The sequence below is a fragment of the Diplotaxodon limnothrissa genome, linkage group LG3, assembly GCF_057381915.1.
Source record: "Diplotaxodon limnothrissa isolate DT_005_m linkage group LG3, D_limnothrissa_male_GT1.1, whole genome shotgun sequence".
Taxonomy (NCBI): Eukaryota; Metazoa; Chordata; class Actinopteri; order Cichliformes; family Cichlidae; genus Diplotaxodon; species Diplotaxodon limnothrissa.
Genome location: NC_140598.1, coordinates 71,025,381 through 71,046,957, shown reverse-complemented (window position 1 = coordinate 71,046,957; position 21,577 = coordinate 71,025,381). Strand labels below are relative to the sequence as shown.

General features: G+C 42.3%; 2 protein-coding genes across 4 annotated transcripts in view; one reads left to right on the top strand and one right to left on the bottom strand.

Annotated features, from left to right (window-relative positions):
- Nucleotides 1–21,577, top strand: part of LOC146637699 (BPTF-associated chromatin complex component 1-like) — a 495,253-nt gene that overhangs the window by 448,275 nt on the left and 25,401 nt on the right. The gene's annotated exons all lie outside the window — the stretch shown is intronic.
- LOC146637701 (uncharacterized) lies at nt 5,632–8,081 on the bottom strand. The gene is made up of 6 exons (XM_085351152.1): nt 8,046–8,081; nt 7,858–7,929; nt 7,639–7,757; nt 7,475–7,535; nt 7,264–7,358; nt 5,632–7,153 (listed from the first exon to the last, which is right to left on the bottom strand). Exons 1-6 carry the CDS (start codon nt 8,079–8,081, stop codon nt 5,632–5,634), a joined length of 1,905 nt encoding a protein of 634 aa, XP_085207278.1.

Genomic DNA, 21,577 nt, shown 5'->3' with positions numbered 1-21,577 from the left:
CATGAGCCCGCGGTATCAGACCACAGATATTCCCTTACTTTGAAAAAATAAAGCCAGTTTTCAGAACAGACCTGATGTTTATGCTACAGCCTGTTTACCAATATAATCAATATCAGATATCAGAGCAACAGAAACCTCGGTGATCAGGACGCTGGGACTGAGAACAGGAAGTGGCTCAAACGTCACAGTTTCATAACGTCACCCTGAACTCCACTCACGGAGTTTCTGTCGCCATTGTAGTTTTTAAAAAGTCCCGTGATAAAGGCGGGTCTTTCTGTGAATCCGCACGCTCATTGGCTAATAGCTCGAGATTGACACATCGTTATCCAATGAGCGTGCGGGAACTTCCGACATAAAGTTGTTTCCTTTGAAAAACCAAAGTCTGATTATTTTTGCCTCCACTGACGGAGCCTGTTGTTCCCGCCACAGAGACACAGTAATGTCAGAGCGGTGTTAACACTCACCCTGCCTCAGCACAGCTCTCACTCTCCTCCTGCTCTCTCACACTAAACGGAGGCTCAGCTAAACTCACTTCCTCTCTACTTACAGGAAACCAGCGCTCAGAGGAGCCGACCGGCCTCACATTTCACCCACAGACACGAACAGCGTGGAATTATTTTATGTCATAAGAAGAAACATATTCATGTAAACACTCACCTGCCTCAGCTCCACCTTCCTCCTCCTGCTGCTCTGAACGGAGGCTCAATACTTTCACTTTCACTGCTGCTCCCTAAACACAGAGGATGCTGGGACTTGTAGTTGTTTCCTTCCGGTGCGGTCTTCCTCTTTGTTTGTTTGTGTTTGTGTTCAAGATATTTCGATCATGTAAACATAGGGTTGCTAACTCCATGAGAAATAAATAAGGGACACCTCGTGGCCAGGGCCGGGCGACCCAGTTGTCTTCACCCTTCCCAGTGTGGTGAATTTTTTAGCTCTTTTTTTGTGTGTGAAATTATTTTTTAACCATTTGACTTGAATTTGATTTAAGCAGATGCATATTCTTTGTGACATGACCATATGAAAATCATTTAGCCATTTATTTTTAGCTCAAAATGACAACATTAACACAGTAAAACAGGTCTCTTTCTTAAGCAGAAGCCTGTCATGCTTAACTTTTGAGAATATAAGTAAATCTTTCTTTAAAAGAACTCTGTCCTGCTTAACTTAAAATTATATAAATTAATAGAAAACAATAGAAAGAAAAATATTCTTGTAACAGTGCACATTTAGTGCATTTAGTACAATTGGCTTCAGTAGAGGCATTATTTCAGCTTTTGCTCCCGTTTGTAAACCCGCTTGAGTACGCATCATAACTCATCATCATTATTCATGTATTACTTTTATGTATTAGTCATCTATTTGTTGTAATCATCTATCCTTGCAGTTGTTTATTACACAAAATAAATTATATTATCACACTTCTGGCCACATAGCGCTGATATTCACTGCACATGCCCATATTAACCTTAACCAGAGGGTTTAAAAAAAGAGACAGTGTTTACATACCATATCTGCTTCTGCCGTGGCCTGGTGGACAAAAAATTGGTTTAGGGTTCCCCGAGCTTTCACGTCCCTCATGTTCTTCATGTGCCCACCACTAGAAGCTGCCTATGGAAAAAGTGCACCGGCACACAGTGCAGTGTGCTTTATAGGTGTTATCGTGCACTTTTCCAGCCAGGTGTTTTCCTTTTCCCATTCCTCCCTGTACTTTTGCAGCCTTTTTTTTCTTTCTCTGAGGGGAACAAACATTGCTCGCTCGTGAGCGTGTCGCCACAGCCGCTCACACTGCTCACACGCAAACACGTAAACGTCGGTGAAAAAGACGGTGCAGCACGGTAGTGCAGCGTGTGATCTGGACACAAGCGATGGAGGCACAACTTGTAGAACTTTGGAAAGCTCATCCGAGCCTTTTCGATGTGGCCTCACAAAATTATCACGACCACAACAACCGTGAAAATAGTTGGATTTACATGCTGCTCAATCACAGCTGCCTGATCAATGTTTTTCATTAGCAATTTAGCAAAGTTGATGGTGGTGGTGTGTCTGTGTGAGAGAAAGACAGAGAGAGAGAGAGCGACAGATTTTCTGTTATAACCTTCATTATATGGAGGCACAGTGTGCGCACTCAGGTCGCATCAGAGCATCGGGCGGTATAGTGTGAGACCTGCATCGTGACCTACCAACTGCGAGCCAATCGTGCAGTTTGAAAATTGCAGTGTTTGCCCAGCTTTAGGTGTACTGTCGTCCAAGACTTGCAGCACAGTGTCGGCGTTTGTTTCCCTGTTGGCCAGGACTGGCCTGGGACAGAAAATCGGGCATTTTGACTAGAGACCGGCCCCCCAGGTATTAAAGCCATAAAGCCTTTGAATGAAAACAAACACTGTTGTGACAGTGATGTACAGTCTTGTTGGTATATGTATGATTTCTATACATTTTACATCAGATAAAAACTTTGGTTGTAAGATTCAGATAATTATTTAATAACAGTGAGACATTTTAAATGAGAATAAGAAAGAAAAATGGTAAAATGGTCTGTATTTGTAAAGCGCTTTACTTGGTCCTAAGGACCCCAAAGCGCTTTACACTATACACAATCATCCACCCATTCACACACACATTCATACACTAGAAAAGTATTTCTTTGTGCCCCCCTTTCCCTGTTAATGCCCTACCTGGCCCCCTGGCAACACTTTGCTAGACCCGCCTGTTGTGGAAGTTTTCCATTTAAATAAAGCCTGCAGACGAGCGGTGAGCGGTAGCTAACATTCTTTAATCAAAACACACAAAGAACAGACAACCAAGCTTGATGGAGAGCCTACATGACCACGGGGCAGGGTCAGCAGAGTCTCCCTGAGCCTAGCATGGCTCTCAGTTAAATACCTTCTCCAGGAACAAAAGGCAGTACACAGCTGTTTCACACCTTAACACTAGAATTACTGAGCCTTTTTTTTCCCTGGTGCGAGTCCCTACTACTAGATTTACTAGCCCTGCGCAAATTTGCGTAAATTCCACTGGCACTGCGTTGTCTTTACAGTCCCTGGCACAGCAGCTGCAGCAGCTTCAGCAGCCTGCGTCTGTGCTAATATTTCCTTGTGCTACATGAATCGGCAACGAAGTTCCTGAGCTAGAAGACTCAGAAACAATCTTCTTTTGCCTGTCCACCCTGTACATGCCTTGTACAAAATGTAGGCATTCACCGCTAACAGGTCCAGCATATTGTAGAAAACCGCTACTGACCACCTGCATGTTGCTGCTCTTATGGAATACATCCGCACAAGTTGAGTAAGTTCACGCCAGACTTTATTCACCGTGCCCCATAACGGCGTTTTGCGCTGCAGCAGTCTGTGCGACAGTGACAGTGAAGTAAAGAAATTGTCTGTTGTGACGTTTCTCCCATCATCCAAAAACGGCTCCATCAGTTTCATGACCACGTTCTTGATCCCAAATTTGTCTGGCTTGGCTGCGATACACTGTGTGAATGGACAACGAACCTTGGTAGGGAACAGCTGTTCATCTATGGTCATGTGTTCTCCTGGAGTGAAACTCTTAGCACAGTTCTTGTTGAAGCGTGTCCAGATGTCGGAGATCGCCGCAAATTTATCTGTTTTCACCCGTTCTGCCCGCGTGTCCCTGTCATCAAATCGAAGGTGTTGCATAATTGAAATGAATCTATCTCGGGGCATTGTCTCTTTGATTACTGGCACCAGAAATCTTTCTGACCAGCAATCCACAATGGCACCAACAGGACACATGATTGCTCTTACAAACAGGATTGAAATGAATGCCATCAGTTCATGAACTGACAAATTCCAGTCCGGCTCTATTCTGTGGGCTTGATGGACCGTACACTCCTTGATGGTCTGCAGCATTCCCACGTCTAACAGGCAAAGGAAGCTTTGGAGCACACTTGTAATCTTGCGCTGTCGGAAGATAAACAAATAGAGAATGGTAAATTTACATGAACCTCACTCTAAATGGGTTTATATAAATATCATATCTACTATGGCAGTGACAAACCTTAGCAGACTCTGTGGGTCCAGCTTGCGCAGTGAAGCACGAACGATTTGCTACTGCACTGGGCATTGCAATGTCCTCCTCTACAGTGCCGTCTTTTGCCGTGTGGCTCTGGCTGGGCTTCCCAGTACCACGGGGCCTCTTCTGTGGAGGCATGTTGGGTTCTTGTTCCGTCTCCTTTTCAGATTCTTCTGAGGAGGTATCAGTGGCCTGCTGGACAAATGAAACCTCTCCTCCATCAGAATCTGCTTCGTCCATTTTCTGAAGCAAAGCCAAAGCCTGTTGCGCGGAGAGGTTCTTCCTGCGTGGCAGTGATACGGAGGCCATCCTGATGTGCGTTCTCAGAAATGCGAACAAGAAATGATTCTCCCGTCTGGGTCGGTCTGCTTTTATGCACAGCACTGTGCTGTAGTCAAGCAATGCCACTCCCTCACATACACAGTGACAATGGAACAATGGAAGATCTGTGCTGAGACTCAAGGAAGGTGTGAATGTGTGTCTTTTATATTTGCAGGTCAGTCAATGTGTGGGATATTTTGTATAGATACGGCAGGCATTTCTGAAAGTCGTAACACAGAGGTTTGGCCTGACTTGGATCTGAGCAACTCTGAGTGTGCAAATGCAAATGTGCCAGGCCTCAAGGATAATGGGTGGTTTGCACAACAAAAGCTGGAGGAGAAATGAGCTGACGACCTGTGAAAATCTCAGCAGGGGTGATTAACACCTCGGGACTTGCACCAGAAAATAAAAAAGCCAGTAATTCTAGGGGGTGTTGGGTTTAGGGAAGTTACGCAAATTTGTGCAGGTTTAGTAAATCTAGTGATAAATACGTGGTAGAAATCCCAAAAGGGTGATTCTGTTCACCTGGACGTAGCATTTTCAACGGGAGAAACGCCTCCTGAACTGAATTGTCTCAGTTGATGGCCATGCGGTTGGCCTCCTGAACTGTTTCTTTGGACTGTTTTTCCTCCTCTTCTGAGTTTTCCTTCCTGGAGCTCCAGCACCCACCCAGGTTTGGTGGAAATGTTCTAATTTTAAGAGTTTGATTGCAAAAGAATAAACTGCTGATGTCCGCAGAAGTTTTTAACTTTGGTTGAAAGGACAAACTATGAAAAATAATAGACCTTTGAGGATTTGAGCATATGGCAAACATTATGCAAAGTTCCTCTTAATTGTAAAACACAAATCTGAGGATGTTGGAAGACATTTGTGGTTCTCATCAGCTTTGTGGCATGTAGATGCTCCTTTTATTAATATTCCTAAGTCCGGAAGAATACTCATAAACACTGAGGTCCTGCTATGTGCCAATGTGTATCTGGGCCATTACTAAACAAAGATGTGAAGCAATGTTAATAATTGTTGGTAACTTTTTTTTCATTTCCAGGTTTCAGTTACTGCTGTTGATATGTTAAGAGTAAGAATAAGTTCAGATTCTCTTAAAGATAACAACACTAATATGTTAACAATTGTTCGACTTGTGGAGGTATTTTGAGAACCCTTATAAACATCTGAAGGAAAAATATTCTTTAATCATAGATGCAGACTCATGGAAAAAATATTGATTAATCATTTTATTTGATTTTGTAGAGTTGGAACAAACAGATTGGATTCTCAAAATCAGTCAGTTTCTTGGGGTCTGAAGCAACAACAGAACAGGGCTCTGAATTTTTGGCAGAAGCCCTTTTTTTTCTTCTTTTTCTCCTTTTTCTCCTTGATTTTAATGTTGTCAGACTTCTCTGAATTATTAGTAAAAGAGACAACTGGCTCAGACATGGATAGACATACAGAAGGGAGTTCCTCACTAGGAAGATCATCAGACATTGCCAGACTTTCAGAAGCAGGCTCTTTAGTAGGAAGAACATCAGCCTTTGATGAACTTTCAATGAGAGGTTCTTTAGTAGGATGAACATCTGGAACATCTGACTTTGGCAGACTTCCACGAGCGGGTTCTCCAGTGGGAAGAATATCAGCCATTGTTGAACTTTCAAAAAGAGGTTCGGAAGTAGGAAGAACATCTGACTTCAGAACACTTTCCCAAGCAGGTTCTTGAGGTTCTTTAGTAGGAACAACATCTGGCTTCAGCAGATTTTTACAAGCAGGCTCTTTAGTCGGAAGAACATCAGCCTTTGTTGAACTTTCAAAAGGAGGTTCGGAAGTAAGAAGAACATCTGACTTTAGAACACGTTCAGGAGCAGGTTCGTGTGGTTCTTTAGTAGGAAGAACACCTGACTTCAGAACACTTTCACAAGCAGGTTCTTGTGGTTCTTTAGTAGGGAGAATATCTGACTTCAGAACACGTTCACGATCAGATCCTTTTGGTTCTTTAGTAGGAACAACATCTGACTTCAGCAGATTTTCATGAGCAGGTTCTTTAGCTGGAAGAACATTGGCCTTTGTGGAACTTTCAAAAAGAGATTCAGAAGTAGGAAGAACATCTGACTTCAGAACACGTTCACGATCAGGTCCTTTTGGTTCTTTAGTAGGAACAACATCTGACTTCAGCAGATTTTCATGAGCAGATTCTTTAGCTGGAAGAACATCAGCCTTTGTTGAACTTTTGGAAGGAGGTTCGTGAGTGGAAAAAATATCAGCAATTCGTGAACTTTCAACTGGAGGTTGGGAAGTGGGAAGAACATCTGACTTCAGCAGACCTTCAGGATGAGGTTCTTTAGTTGGAAGAACATCAGACACTACTGGACTTTCACAAGGGGGCTGGAAGATCTGGCATATGCTCGTCTTTGCTACATCAGAAATTGCCCTGAGTAGTCCTGGTGCAAAGTTTGCAATGTGGCTCAGCAGAATCTTTTCTGAATATTTCTCTCTGACTTCAGACAGGATACTTTGCACCATGTCATCTCTGATGGACCTTGAGAAGATGGCCTGGTTTTCCGTTGTTAGGAGAGATTTGGACACTTGATCCAAAGTGGCCTTTGTCACACTGGTGGAGAGGATGCTCAATTTTTGGGAGGACATGTTCAGTAGGGGGTAAGAAGGAAGCTTCCAGAAGCCATGCAGGACACGGGGAACCACCTCTATCACCACGTCTGTTGCAGTGAACAGTTTGGAGGTTTGTGCGTCCTGCTGCCTCTCTTTAAGGAGGTCAATGTACTTCCTGACATTGCTGAGGAGCTTAGGTGTTCTGCAGAATAAAGTTATAAGAATGATCTTTTACACCTATTTAAAAAAATAACAGAAATTTTGAAATACTGTAGCTGGACTGTTAATGATTTTATGTCAGAGGTGACTCACTGAAATTTAGGAGGTATGGCCTCTGGAAATTCCAGCAGCATCCGGGCTTGAAACTCGATGTCCCTCATTTTATTTATTGTGTTCACTGCCCACACCTGAAACAGAAAGCATGTTTACATTGCAGTTTTGTTGAGAGGTTATGTGATTGTAGTAAAAAAAAAAAAAAAAGATCTCCAAATGACTAAAACTCTTGTGAGTTTTCTAGTCTTACCAGTTTCAGAAGAGGTTTGGCTTCTGTTTCTTCCAAACCCTCCAATTCAAACTCCCAAAGTCTTCAAAAGAAAACAAAAGAGAGGTTTTCTCTCAGCATTTACACTTCAGCACAAACAGTTTCAGGTGTGAGGTGGATGGTCTGTAGGTGTCACAGTAACTCACTGCTCTCTGACTGTCTCTTTGCTCCTCTCCACCAAAAGATCTCCCATATCTTCTGCAGTGAGGCTTGATGGTATTTGGTTTTCCTTCTGAAGTCTGAGGAATTCCATCATCATTGCAATCTAAAAATAAAAGGAGACATTTAATCAGCATCAGTCCCAGGTCTTCAGAAATCACCTGACATTTTATCTCAGTTTTGGTTTGGATGGATCTGGGTCTTACCTGAGCCCTGTAACCTGGTAGATACCAGCAGATCTCCACAGCTGTGTTATATATGGGTGTGTTGAACAGCACCTGTCAAAGAAATAAGAAATTACTCATTGTAACTTAAATTGATTCTCAGTTTGTCAGCTTTTTAAAACTACATCAAATTCTTCAAAAATGCAGTAAAAACAAAAAGTGTCACATACCCTGATGGGTTTGTAGATCCCTTTACTGGCTTCCATTAAAACGCTGCTGTTCTATCACAGTTGGGGAAGAGAAACTTTCCAAAACTCTTCAAAACTTGTGTAAGATCAAATGTAGATATGAAAATACTCCTGACTTGATGGTTTTTCTTGCACAGATGAGCTCTTTTTCAAGTCTGATGCAGATTTAAAAATACACAATTCTAAAACAGTCACCATGGAAACATTTGATCCCTGCTTTATGTCATTAAATTAAAAGAAAACACTCTATTTTACACTACATTACACTATATGTTGTTCATTATATAAGTAAATAAGGGTAGGCTACAGCCGTCCTTAGGTCACTCCTGTGAAAAGATGCATACAAACTGGTGAATCAGAAAAGAAAGAAAGCCAACCTGCAGCATTATGTCCTTTTATGTTATTTCAATTCACTTCAGTTTTATTGATACAGCACCAAATCACAACAACAGTCGGCTCAAGGTGCTTTACTTTGTAAGGTAGACTCTAAAATAATATACACAAGGAGAAAAACCCAACAATCATATGACCCCCTATGAGCAAGCACATTGGCGACAGTGGAAAAAAACTCCCTTTTAACAGGGAGGAAGCGCCGGCAGTAACAGGCTCAGTGAGGGGCGGCCATCTGCCAGGAGTGGTTGGGGTGAGAGAACGAAGATGGGACAAGAGGCATGCTGTGGAAGAGAGACAGAGATTAATAACAAGTGTGATTCAATGCAGAGAGGTCTATTAACACATAGTGAGGGAGAAAGTCTCTGTCTGCTTTTCCTAATGCTGAGGTGAGGAGGACTATTAGCCAATATAAAGGCGACACTGGCGACCCGAGTGTGGAAACAAATGGTTTGCACAAGAAGCGGTCACTGAGCGATCAAAGCTTATTTACCACACATAAAAAATCAAGGCAGAGTAGAAGCGGGTGGATCGATTTTTAATGAATTTTAAGATTATGTTTGTTTTTCTTATTCTTGAAAAAAAGATCATTTAACCTCGCATTTGTTTCCCTTTTTATACACTACTACTTATGTGTTTTTTCTTATTTATGTCTATATTGTTTTGTTAAACAGATGACAGTTTTCCCCTTTTTACTACTTTTTGAACTCTATGCTGATGTTTAAAGATTTTATTATTACTAAATAATGTTTTTAGCAATTAGGTGAAAATAAATACCAGATGAAACGATATTCTCTTCTGTTATCTTTTATTATTTGTTACTTGAATCAGTATCCGCGCTGCACACAATCAAAGTTATTTTCAAAACATGCAGAAACAGGTCTTATTTTGTTAACAAAATGACAAACCATTGCATCGTTACAAACAAGGTTATCACTGTACATATTAATTATTCTTGAATAAGACGCTCCTTTTTGGACATGATATAGAAAAAGCACACAGTGTTGTCCGCAGGTTACCGAAAAGTCCTTCTGAACCTGTCTCCCAGAATACAATATCCGAGCGGTGTTTTTAAAAGAAAAACTTTTATCTCGGGTGAAAACGTATCAGGTGAGTTACCGAAGCTGTCAAAAAAGTGCCCTTGCTTGTCTTTGTGATATTGAACGCCAACCAGTGCTTCCCAGGTAAGTCTGATGGATCTGTATTCACAATGCCCATGCATGGATATCTGATGGGCTTTGTTGGCAGCTGGTCACATGCTAAGACGCCTAGAAGATGAGCCCTGTTACTAATCCTTTTAACAATGCTGGTTAGTTCTATTGTATTCATTTTGAATCTTTAGTAGTCGTCCAGCAGCACTTGTCTCATATTAGATATTTGGATGACTGAATCAAATACAGAGTAACACACCAGGTTCATTGTTCGGGGTAGCGGATTTCTGAAACGGGTTTCCAGCCTCACGCTCCCTGTTTTAACTAACGATACGTTCCCTGAATGTCCTTCATCAGCTTCCAGATTGAAACAGAATAATGTGTAGCCAAAGTCCTCACGTGTTATGGCCAATGGTCTATCCTTTAAATGTCTTCCAGTGGTTTGTATCAGCTGATAAAATTCTCTGGTGTAGTGTTTTCTCTGAAAATTTGGCTGGAATTGTTTGGCCGGATACGACTGTCCATCAGCGTATAAACACATGAGTTCTATATCACAGTTTTAAAATTAAATGGATTACGTGTAAAAGAACCAGGATAAGCTTCGTTATCCACGAAGGCGATGATGACAAATTTAGGCAACCTGCCCATAAATAAATTAGTTGATATTCTTGTCCCAGCAGGTGTGGAGAAGGTCTTTAAAGAAACTCTGTCTACAGCATATTTTGCATTTGCATGATGCAGAGCCTTGCCGTGTGCCAGCCTGACACTTGGTGAGACACTGATTCTTTTCACAAATAAGCTGGCAGGGACGATTTTAACTTGATACGCAGTGTTAGCTCCAGTCATGAGAGCAAATTCGTCTTTAGAGCGCACAAATTTCAGCGACAGATCGATTCCATTAAGTAATAATTTTTCTTGAAAAAACAGGTCTGCGTGTGCTGGAGCAATCAATTCAACAATACTGCTATTCGCTGTATAAGTACCTCTGGTCACCAGACCCTGGCTCTCCCCTTCTATACATGTATCATTCATGTGCGAGGCTGTGTCTGTACAGAATAAAGCGCTGCTGAACTGTGTGTCTAAAGTCTGCTTATTATAATTGATAAGACATTCTATTATGCCTCTGTATGGATACGTGTTGGATGATTGGCTAATCAAGCGATCCCCCAAATTTACATCTACCTGACTAAATAAGGTGCAACCTGGATAATTAACAAGTCCCACGTTTGCATCCCTGCCTAAGTTTGTGCCGTCAGCATCTGTGATTCTTACTCGTGTGTAGATATAGGAATCGTTTAGATCCAGGTAATCCTCTCCGGACGATGAGATTTAAACTCGATTGGACCTCCGTCTGTGATTGCAGAAACTGGCGGAATTTCAATAAAGGTCGTTTTCTCTATGGACGTTTGTGTGTATGGGACAGTAAAAAGATCGAGCTCTGTTTTTAGACATTCTCTGATTGGTTGTGTAACAGAGCCATTTAGAAGATGTCACATGCTGTAGTTTTTGAACGACTGGTTCTGGGTCTTTTCACTCCGCGTGGTTGTCTCCGTTTGGTGGCTTTCCTGGCAGGTTTTTGTCGTTTTACGCTTTTTATGCGGCGGCGTATCACGCATGCGTGCAGTGGGAGGGGTCTTAGAAGGTTTGGGTGTATACACATACAAGCTGTTGCCATCCTGCTCAGTAGATGTTGGCTTGGTTATGTTGGATATCACATCAGACACTATGCCTGATGCTGCTGTTTTTAGGTGGGGTTTGACTATGCTGACTCCTTTTTTAAACAACGGTACAGCAATTCTAAACAGGCTGCTGAACAGAGATGGGCAGTAACGCGTTACTTGTAACGCGTTACTGTAATCTGATTACTTTTTTCAAGTAACGAGTAAAGTAAGGGATTACTATTGCAAAATCAGTAATTAGATTACCGTTACTTTCCCGTAGGAACGCTGCGTTACTGCGTTACTAAAACCGTGATTTTTTTGCGAGAATGTCTCATGAAGTAAGCAAGTGCGACGTTGGTGACAGCAGCTGTGTGCAGATCAACAATGGATAATATATCGAGTGCGGGAGAGAGTATGAGCGTGCAGCGTTTAAAGTGTGGAAGTACTGACCTTACTTTGAGTTTGATTCCATAAAAAGTGACAAAAACATTAGCGTCCATCGTGCGTGGGAAGAAAACTTCTTTTTACAGCGAAAAAAAACCCTAAACTTCCGAGCAAGCACCGAGTAGCTACGACGTGATGGGAAACTCACAGAGACACTCGCGCGGATTCTTCAACTGACCGCAGCACACCTGCACCAGGGTAACCCTCCGCCTACCCTGCTCCTGCTTTACAGGTGAAAATAGAGCAAAAGGACCGCTGAGTCTTTGACTTTATTTATTTTCTGCTGTGTTTTACTTGCATCTGTTTGAAAGAGTGAGTGAAAACACAAAAAATATTTTATTTTATGTGCTGGAATGTGTAGAAAATAGGTTTAAATGTTAAACTAATTTATTCAAGTCAGAGAATGTTGCATATAATTAAATGTTTTGCTTGATGCATAAAGTTAAAAGATTAAAACTGATAAAACAAGTTAAAAAAAGAGACTTTTCCATTTGATTACATTTTGTATGATGGATTATGTAGAAAAAGTAGAATTGGGCTGAAAGATCTATCACTTTATCACCTCTTCAGGTTGTAAATCGTGTTTTTAAAAAGTAACTAAGTAACTAAGTAATTAATTACTTTTGAAAATAAGTAATCAGTAAAGTAACGGGATTACTTTTTTGGGGGAGTAATCAGTAATTAGTTACTGATTACTTTTTTCAAGTAACTTGACCAACACTGCTGCTGAACAAACCTCCCAGACCTGCGCCACATTGCGTGCTGGTCCCAATATAACCATTCAATTCTCCACCAGCCTGATTTAAATAATATCTTACATATTTTGCTTCATCTGTGTTGTAGACAGACATCCTTATTTTTTAAAAATGGTGTCTTATGGGTCGGAAGTTGAACTTGACAAACACCTTCCCGTATAAAAAGGGTATGTGTTGATTTTGGTCGTCTATCAAATCAATTTCTATGTCATCGATTAAGGATTTGGAGACTGGTGTGTAGTGTGGGCTGTCAAACTGAAGAATGGCTACCCGACGGTCATCGTCTGTTATATTTATTGCTCTTAATAGCCGCGCATGGGCGTCACCCACAAGCTGGTAATCAACGATATCTGCATAAATAAAAATGTTCTATTTTCCGCCGTATACGTCTGCAGGATGTGGTGCGTATGTGTTTTTATAATGAAGTACAAACGGGTCTTCTGATTTGAATCCTAAGATTCCTGCCAGTCTCCCTCTAAATGTGAGAACTGTGCCCCTATGGGCCCATAACACTAACATAGTTACTAACTTCACTGTATTGTGTTTTAATGTCGGTGTTATGTTTTAATGTTTTATTATCTGCGCCACAGATGCATAATGCCCCACAGACAGCTCAATCACGGTTATGGACAATGCTCCATCTTTGACTGGATCATAAATTTCCACTCGCGAATCTGATTGTGGAAAAGACAACCATAGTCTTGGGTATTGAAATTCTATAACACCGACCTCATACGGTTCATTTAAAACAACAGGTTTTGCTAGCTTTGTTCTAAAATTAGATTTCTTATTGCCTGGATAAACATGTGCTGAAGCATTCGGGAAGAGGCTCACATAAAAGCCTGCGTTGTTGTTGTTCGTTTTATCCATTCCTTCCTTCCTTTATCAGTCTTTGTCTAGTGCAGAATGAAAGTATGCAGAGCTGCGGCGTCTCTGTTAATCACACTTCAACGATGTCTTTTTCAGGGATCCATGATTTTCAAATGAGAAGGCCAACCGAGCCATTTGACCAGCGCTAACTTTTTTCGGTCCTCTTTTTTCTGCCAAGTATTTTCTCTATTTTAAACCTTTTGTTTTTGTCAATAGTCACCTGCTGTGTATTCATAAATTACACCTTTCACTGCAGCTCCTGTGAGATCCTCCAGTTTGTATACGGGAGGGTCTCTTCCTAAACGCTCCTTTATGGTAAAGTACTCGTCTGTGTAGGTCTGATGGTAACCCTTTCAGAATATGCCTCGTAGTTTAGATATTCTCTCTGTATCGCCCACATTAAATTTAAAAGTCACCGGTTTTTGGGGTTTCATTTTGTACAGGGTGTTAAAGACTGCTTTCTCATTATCTTTGCACACCTCGGTGGGGTCATTTTGATAGAGCTGTGATAAGACAGGTTATAGGACTGTACAAGATCTTGGATCACATTAACATATCTTGGCGAGTTAACTGATGTTAAGTATTTCCACATTTTCCCCTTTAAGGTGCAGTTAAAACGCTCTACCACACATGATTTCATTTCACTAAAGGTTGAAAAATGTGTGATGTTATGCTGCTCCATTAGTTTTTTAAATGTTTATTATAAAATTCCTTCCCTAAATCTGTTTGGAGTTTTTCAGGCACACGGCCCTCTCCCAGAATATCACCAAAAGCCTCAGCAACAGCCTGTCCTGTCTTGGTTTCAAGGCACCTAACCCATGCATACTTAGAAAACACATCTATGCATGTCAATAAGTACCTAACATTATCATCATCCGCAGAATATTCACGCATGTCAACCAAATCAGCTTGAAACTGTTTGTCAGTCCCGTTAACCAAAACTCTATTTCTGTATCCTTGCATTTCTGTATCCTTGCATTTCTGTGTCCTCTATCCTTGCAGGTTTATGAAGAGTATATGTGTCATCTCCTTTTAAAAACGCTCCACGTCAGGTAATGACGGCTTTAAGCCTGTTGCCTCACTGACAGCGATACGGAGCTTCTTTACACTTCCTAAACCCCCTGGGTGTGCAGGGTTGTGATATATTTTTCTCAGCGTGTTTTCCATAATCACTTTGACCAAACACAAATGACCAGAAAAAAGTGTTAGCATACGTTTTTATTTCATTTTCTGTGTAGTGCACAGTAAGGTTTTTATAACAGATGTACATTAAATCTTGTGTCTCCCAGACCAGTAGTTTCCAATCATGTGGAGCAGCGCTGATTTAACTCCGCGGGTGTGATGATTGGTATTTAGCAGGTATCCGACATTCTCATCAGTGGTGCAAACAATGTGCGGCACTGATCTCAGTTCACACAGAAGACGCTCTGCAGTGCTGATGATTTGTGCTTCAGCCTCACTGACACTGTATGAGCAAACAAACAGACGGATGGCCGGGATGAATCGGGGCGTCCGGAGCTTTTCCATCACCTCATCATAGCAGGTCTTGAAGAAAAACACAGGCAGCTCAAACAGGCAACTGTGTTGTAACTGGCTGGGGTGACTGGATTGGCATCCATAACATATCTCCTGCACATACTCATTCAGTGCCATCGACAGCAGGTGGAAGGTTGTGAGTTTAATGTTGAGTTCCGTTTCCTCAGACGGGTGTGATCCTGCAGAGTCCTGTGAGCATCCTGGAGAGGGGGGCGGAGTCGGTGGGGTCTGGTGTTAGAGTGAATTGTTAAATGTTTGTCATTTTTATGTTTACCATTTGTACATTGTTTTAACTCTGATGAAAGAAATTCCACTGTCCTTCCCCCCAGATTCTCGAGGATCAAGGTGGGGGGCTGTAGTCTTTTATCACAGACACATCCTTGTGCTTCTTTTGATGTAACCTTCCTGCGTTTATGACCCTTTGGTCAGCAGGAGGTCTGACACACACACTCTCACACACACACACACACACACACCCTTGTCTGGGCGTGGCTTTGTTCTGACGTGTTTTGTGTGAACGGTCTCTCAATAAAGGCAGCAGGAGGAGGAGGATCTAGAGGTCATTTTCATGGTGGCCTCCCTTGCGCAAATAATCGATCGATCGACTGTCTTGTTTTCTTCATGATGAATAAGTCTCTAGAATTCGCGGGGCTTGTGGAAACACAGATCCAACATCTGGATTAGCAGTGCTGGAGGGGGAGACTCTGAGCGGTCCACAACATGGCAGATGTTGTCTGTAAAAGAAATCCACACATTGCATTTTTTTAAAATATCGGGTATAATGCCAACGTCTCTCACACAGAGACAACCTACCATTTGTTTTTTTTTTGTTTTTTTCTGTCCTCAGGGTTTTTGGCCTCAACATGGCAGAAGGTAAACCAATCTTCGGGCCATGTGCGAGCCGATCATATATACAAGACGCGTCCTAATATTCTCATAAGAAGAGTTGTTTGCATGTGCTAAAAAAACAAGCCTCAGAATGAAAACAAAATGAGGCTAATTAGTTCTTTGCCTTATATAGTGTACAAAGGTTGCAGCCTTGTTCTATCATGGAAATGTTAGTAGACTCCTATGACTCACAGAACATTTGAGCCGACCTGGTTTTCCATTTTAGGATGAAACCTCTTCTCACCCACACTCTGCTATTCATCTCTGTTTTTATGTTGCGGCTTTTGAGCCGGGTCGTAACACTGAAGATTACAAAGATCAACATTAAGACCAGTCTGTGCATTCAAAGCAGTGACAGAAAAGAGTGTGGGGCATTAACCCCCACTCACTGAAATGGCATCCAAGATGCCTTCATAACTTTAAGAAAAGGAAAGAAAAAAGGCAATAAAATGTAACTCTAGGAATCACTCATTTCATCCACCTTTGCCACCATTTTCCACATTAATTAGAAGATGAAATGAATCGATTAGCTCAAAGAAATTCCACTGCAGACGAGTGTTTTGGTGGTTAACCCTTGGTAAGTCCTAAAAAAAAAAAAAAGTACCCCTTATGAAGACCTAGAGCCAAAAATCGACCACGCCATAAAAAGTGCTATAAAAAGATTATACATTAATATTTTTCCACTTTAAATTAGCCAATATTTTAGACCTACTTCTCCTTGAAATATTCATATAAAGTTTAAATTATATTTCGCGATTTTAACCTTTTATATCCCGGTTTTGTCACATGAGCACACTGCCTTTTTTGGCAAAAAAAATGAAAAAATTAAATATTTTCCATAAAATACATTTGAAAGTTATATTTTATTGTACTTTTAATTAGGCCTTTGATGGTCTAAAAATTACTACTGACCTTCATTTTGATCGGCCGTTAGTTTTTTTTGCAGGAGAACGTTTTTCACTCTTGCCCCAATAAATGCATATTACCTTGTTGCCATCTAAAATCAAATAAAAAGCATTATGTAAATAAAAATACAAGATCAGTTTGAACCAAATAAACATTTATTTTTCAACAATGAACAAGAACATGTATATGGTAAATGTAATTATGTATATTGTTGTTGGGAATGGGGAAATGTATGAGAGAGAAAGAGAGTGTGAGAAAGTGAGAAAGCAGTGAGAGGGTGGGGGGCGTGTGTGTGGCTGGGGGGTAAATGTCTTGCTCAGGTAGAGCAGTGGCTGCAGACAAATTTGCTGTGGGCTCGGCAGCTGAATTTTCCACATTTGCTGCATGTGTTTCCCACTCGCCTCCTTTTCCCAACACAGAGCTCACAGAGCTTCCTGCCCTTGGGATTTGTCACTCCAGAGGGGCCTGCAGCAGCACCATCCTGCGCATCTCTTACTAACTCAGCAGCGGCTGATGAGCGGGGAAGACGCTGTCTTTGTGACAAATGGGGCGTGATCAGGCCTTCTCCCACCTCTTCAATGAACATCCTCCTCCTGTGTGGCTTCTGCTGATGCCAGGCCTGATCCACGGAGGTCCACAGCATGAAGGCGTTGTAGAGGGAGACGTCTATGATGTGATGAAAAAGGGCCATTGGCCATCGATTGGTCCGTCTCCTGCAGGAGTAGGTGCCGACAACCTAACAAAAAATAAACATAACAAAAAAAAAACAACATAAAACCTCTGTATATTTTACACAAGAATATATGAAGAAAAATGAATAAAGGTGTGCGTAACTGATGCGTAATGACACCCACCTTATCAAGGTTGTCGACACCTCCTTTGCATCGATTGTAGTCTGTGATGATCGCTGGCTTTTTTCTCTCGTCATCGCTGACCTCCGGCCTGCGATGTTTCGTGCTCAATAAAAGCACATTCCTGCCCCGTCGGGGAATGTACGACACTAGGGTCTGTTTCGCTGAAAAGGCAAAGATCGAGGAGTAGACGGCTCTCCCTCTCATCTGGCGCAAAACGGGTGGGATTCCTTTTTTGTTCTGGCGGATTGTGCCGACCAGAGCCATTTTATTTTTGAGGAGTTCCTCTGCCAGTTCAGATGAGGTGAAAAAAATTGTCGACTGTGACGACATGCCCATGGAGCCCGTCAGTCATCTGCTGGACGACCCTCATCCCCTGGTTTACCTCGGCCGGTTCGCCCGCTGCTCTCCCGGTGTAAACCTGCAGCCGCCAGGCGTATGATGTCTTGACATCGCATGCTGCCCAGACCTTTATGCCGCATTTCGCAGGCTTTTTGGGGATATACTGGCGGAAACTGCACCTTCCCTTGAACGGTACCAGCTGCTCATCCACCGTAAGGTCCCGGTCTGGACTAAACAACATCCCCAGGCGGTGTGCCCACATGTCCCATATCTGCCGAATGGGAGCCAATTTGTCCGCACGTCGTGCAGGTCGGGTGAGTTTGTCATCAAATCGGAGCGCTCTGGTTATGTGACAAAATCTTTTCTCAGCCACTGAGGCACGGAAAATCTTCCTTCCCGTTTTCTCACTCCAAAGGCTGGCGATGGCCTCGTGCTTTGACCGGTATACACCGGACAAAATTAGCAGCCCCACATAAGCGAGCATTTCGTTGCTATCTAAATCTCTCCAGAATGAGATGTAGCGTCTGCCCTGAAGGTTTGTCATTGCAACTATATGCTGTATAATCCCATCAGTTATGTACAACCTGAAGCTGGAGAGTGGGTCCGCAATTCGGGCTACGGCGTAGTGGGTCGGTCCCGGAATAAGCCCCGTGGGTGCTGCGACGTAGCGCAGCGTCTCGGCGTTTGTTGCGGACCATTTCTTCCCATCTTTGGAGGTCCACGCCGCTGCTTCCTCCGGCGTCCTCCCCTCGTTCTCATCTTCAGAAGAAAAATCAGAGGACGACTCCTGGTGATCAGTGTCGAGAGACGAATCATCCGTGTCACCCCCGGAATCAGAGTCACTCTCGGCAGATGAAGAGGAGAGATCCTCGCTGTCAGAGCGCATCAGGATGTCCACTACTTCCTCGGTACCGTGCCATCGTGAAAATGCCTACTCCCGTGCTACGGCTTATTCTTATAACCTCTCCTGCCTGCACCTGCATAAACAAGCTGAGGTTGGCGACAAAATAAAGTCTAATTTGTTTTTTATTCTTGTTTTCATGTTAGATTTGTTTGCATTGCAGGGTGTACTTCAAAGAGGGAAGGCTTTTATCTAAACTTAGAATGAGACAGACACAAATTTTTTTTCTTTTAGGCAGAGAGACCTTTATTTTATTTATTTTTAAATATAAAGGTCAAAATGCACCCTCTAACAGCCCTAAGGGCAGAAAATGGTCCCGAACGAGCAGCGGGCCAAGCTGCTGCTGCACTCGGGGAATGAGTCTGCCTTTCCCGGGTGTATGTCTCGAGCAGCCCGCTGGAAAAGGTCTATGTTCCAGCAGGCGTCACATGTGGAACAAGGGCGCCACCCGGTGGCCAAATAAAAAAAATTACAATTCTAAGGCCCCTTGTCCAACACGGAACCGAAACAGAAGCCATCACCCATACGTTAATGGTAATAATTCTGCAGTGAAAAATAGCGTTTATAATGGGTTTCAATGGGGCGATTTATGGCTCTAGGACCTCATGTGGATGGCGGTTTGTAGCTTAGCCACTTTAAGCTAATCTAATAAACGGAGACTGCAATTCTAAAGAAAAAAAAAAAAAAAAGGGTCGGAAGGTTTGGCTATATTCTATTCAACACAGTGAAAATGGCCTAATATTAAAAAACGCTGGGGATGAAAAATGGCTGTAGGTCCTACTGAGGGTTAAACTGCAAAGCAAGCCACGCACATGGTGCAGGCCACTTCTGTGGGCTCTATCAGGGATTTATGTGACTAGTCGACTAATTGTCACTAGTCTGTATCAGACTTACCAGTCGTTCAATCTAATTGTTAACATTTTAATTGATGCCCAATGCTGGTACATTGTGTTCTAAATGTTAGGCAGCGATCTACCACCAGATGGTGCACTGTTGTTGAGAAACGCCATAAATCTATTAATCTACCCTGATCTTCTTGTTAACACTGAGATCGCAGATACACGCAGAGGAAATTAGTTTCCTGAGAGGTGGAAAACCTCTCCTTTAGGAGAGCAGTTAAGTCAATGGGGGAGGGGCTCAGAGTAGAGTCACTACTCCTTCACATCAAAAGGTGACAGCCATCTTGGCCAGGAGGCTGTTCCAGCTGGGCACGTCCTACCAGTAGGAGGCCCCAGCATCCTTGGTCATGCTAGCCAGTTTACATCTATCAGCTGTGGTCAGGAGTAGTCCTTCCTGCTGCCCCCACAACCTGACTAGAAAACGGCTGTATAATGTATTACCTGAATCATTCTCGCCACACTTAGACGTACTTTTAGATTCTCAAATGATTGTCATATTTTAATAGAACATCTTTTGTAGTAACGCATTTTCATTTGTATTTAACAGAATGTGATAAATGGTTTAAGATACCTCTGCGTCTAGTTTGACAGTTTCTATTAATCAGTTCTGAAAATCAACTCAATATCTGAATGTTCCTTAGTTTTACATTAGTTGGTTATTCTAATTATTTCCCCCTCGATTAGTCGACTAGTAAATAAGACGCCAAGAACATCCCTACTCTTCAGACAAAATGTGAGTATGAATTACACACCAAGGTATTAAAATGGATATGGAGTATGGCTTTGGTTTACCATAAACAGCTGATGTAAGGACATCATTAATGTACTCTGTCCAATGAACACTGGAAACAAGACTGCACTGACCTTGCTGGCAAACCTCAATGAGTTCAGAGTTTCCCCAAAGCTGTCGGGCTCCGGAGCAATGTTAACAAACATCAAGCTGCAAATAAAGACATCCAAAATTAGTGCCAAAGAATAAACAGTCACAATCTGAAGTGATGAGATCAAACGCTGTTAAATATTTTTTGGGGATAAATTCCTTCAGTTTTATGTGTCGTCATTATAAAGATTTGTGATGTCAACAAACTCACGTTTTGCCGTTTCCCCCCCAAACATCCCTGAAGGAGGTACGTGAGCTTCGAGTTCCTGTAAGCTACGTAAGTCTCCTGGAACACAAAGGCCAAAAAAATCATTAATACTGTAAATGTAAAGAAAGCAGGTGTGACATCTAAGACTACAGAAACTGCAGCTGCAGACCTTTTTGGCCAGAGCGGCGATAACGACGCCCAGGTTGGACAGTGAGCTGTTGATGGCGGTCATCTCTTTGAAACGGTCACCCTGAGACTGGCTCTTCACCATTCGCTCACTGCCAGCCAAGTCCACCAGGCACAGAGTGGCTACACACACAGAGAAAACCAACTCTTATAGGAAGCAGTGATCCGTTTTTCCTTCCATTAAAGGTAGTTTTAATACTTTACAAAACACTTCTTTTAGCACTCAGGGGCTCAAACATTAACGTTGAGTCATCAGAGCAGATTTTGCACTGGTTACAGTAACAATAACTAACCAGACTAAATATTATAGATCCAAAAAGAAGAAACCACATTCCTGATGCTGGTACTTCCAGTGTGATTATACTCATGTTACGACCCGGCTCAAAAGCCGCAACATAAAAACAGAGATGAATAGCAGAGTGTGGGTGAGAAGAGGTTTCATCCTAAAATGGAAAACCAGGTTGGCTAAAATGGCTGGTGCCACCAAGGCAAAGACTAGTGCACTGCCGGGAAGCTTGCCTCAGGTATGCTTTTATCCACACCTGACTAGGTGTGGCCAATTAGCACCAGCTGAAAACACTGAGACGATTAGAAGCTGCAGAGGGACGTAACATTCAGTATTGATATTTGTAAATGTAAACTATGA

Bases quoted from the DNA above. Each gene is read 5' to 3' on its own strand.
- LOC146637701 (XM_085351152.1), bottom strand. From the start codon at position 8,081: ATGGAAGCCAGTAAAGGGATCTACAAACCCATCAGG. The intron at 7,758-7,857 runs GTAAGACCCAGA...TTTTATTTTTAG, and splicing joins TACCAGGTTACAGGGCTCAG to ATTGCAATGATGATGGAATT. The intron at 7,154-7,263 runs GTGAGTCACCTC...TTTATTCTGCAG, and splicing joins GCCATACCTCCTAAATTTCA to AACACCTAAGCTCCTCAGCA.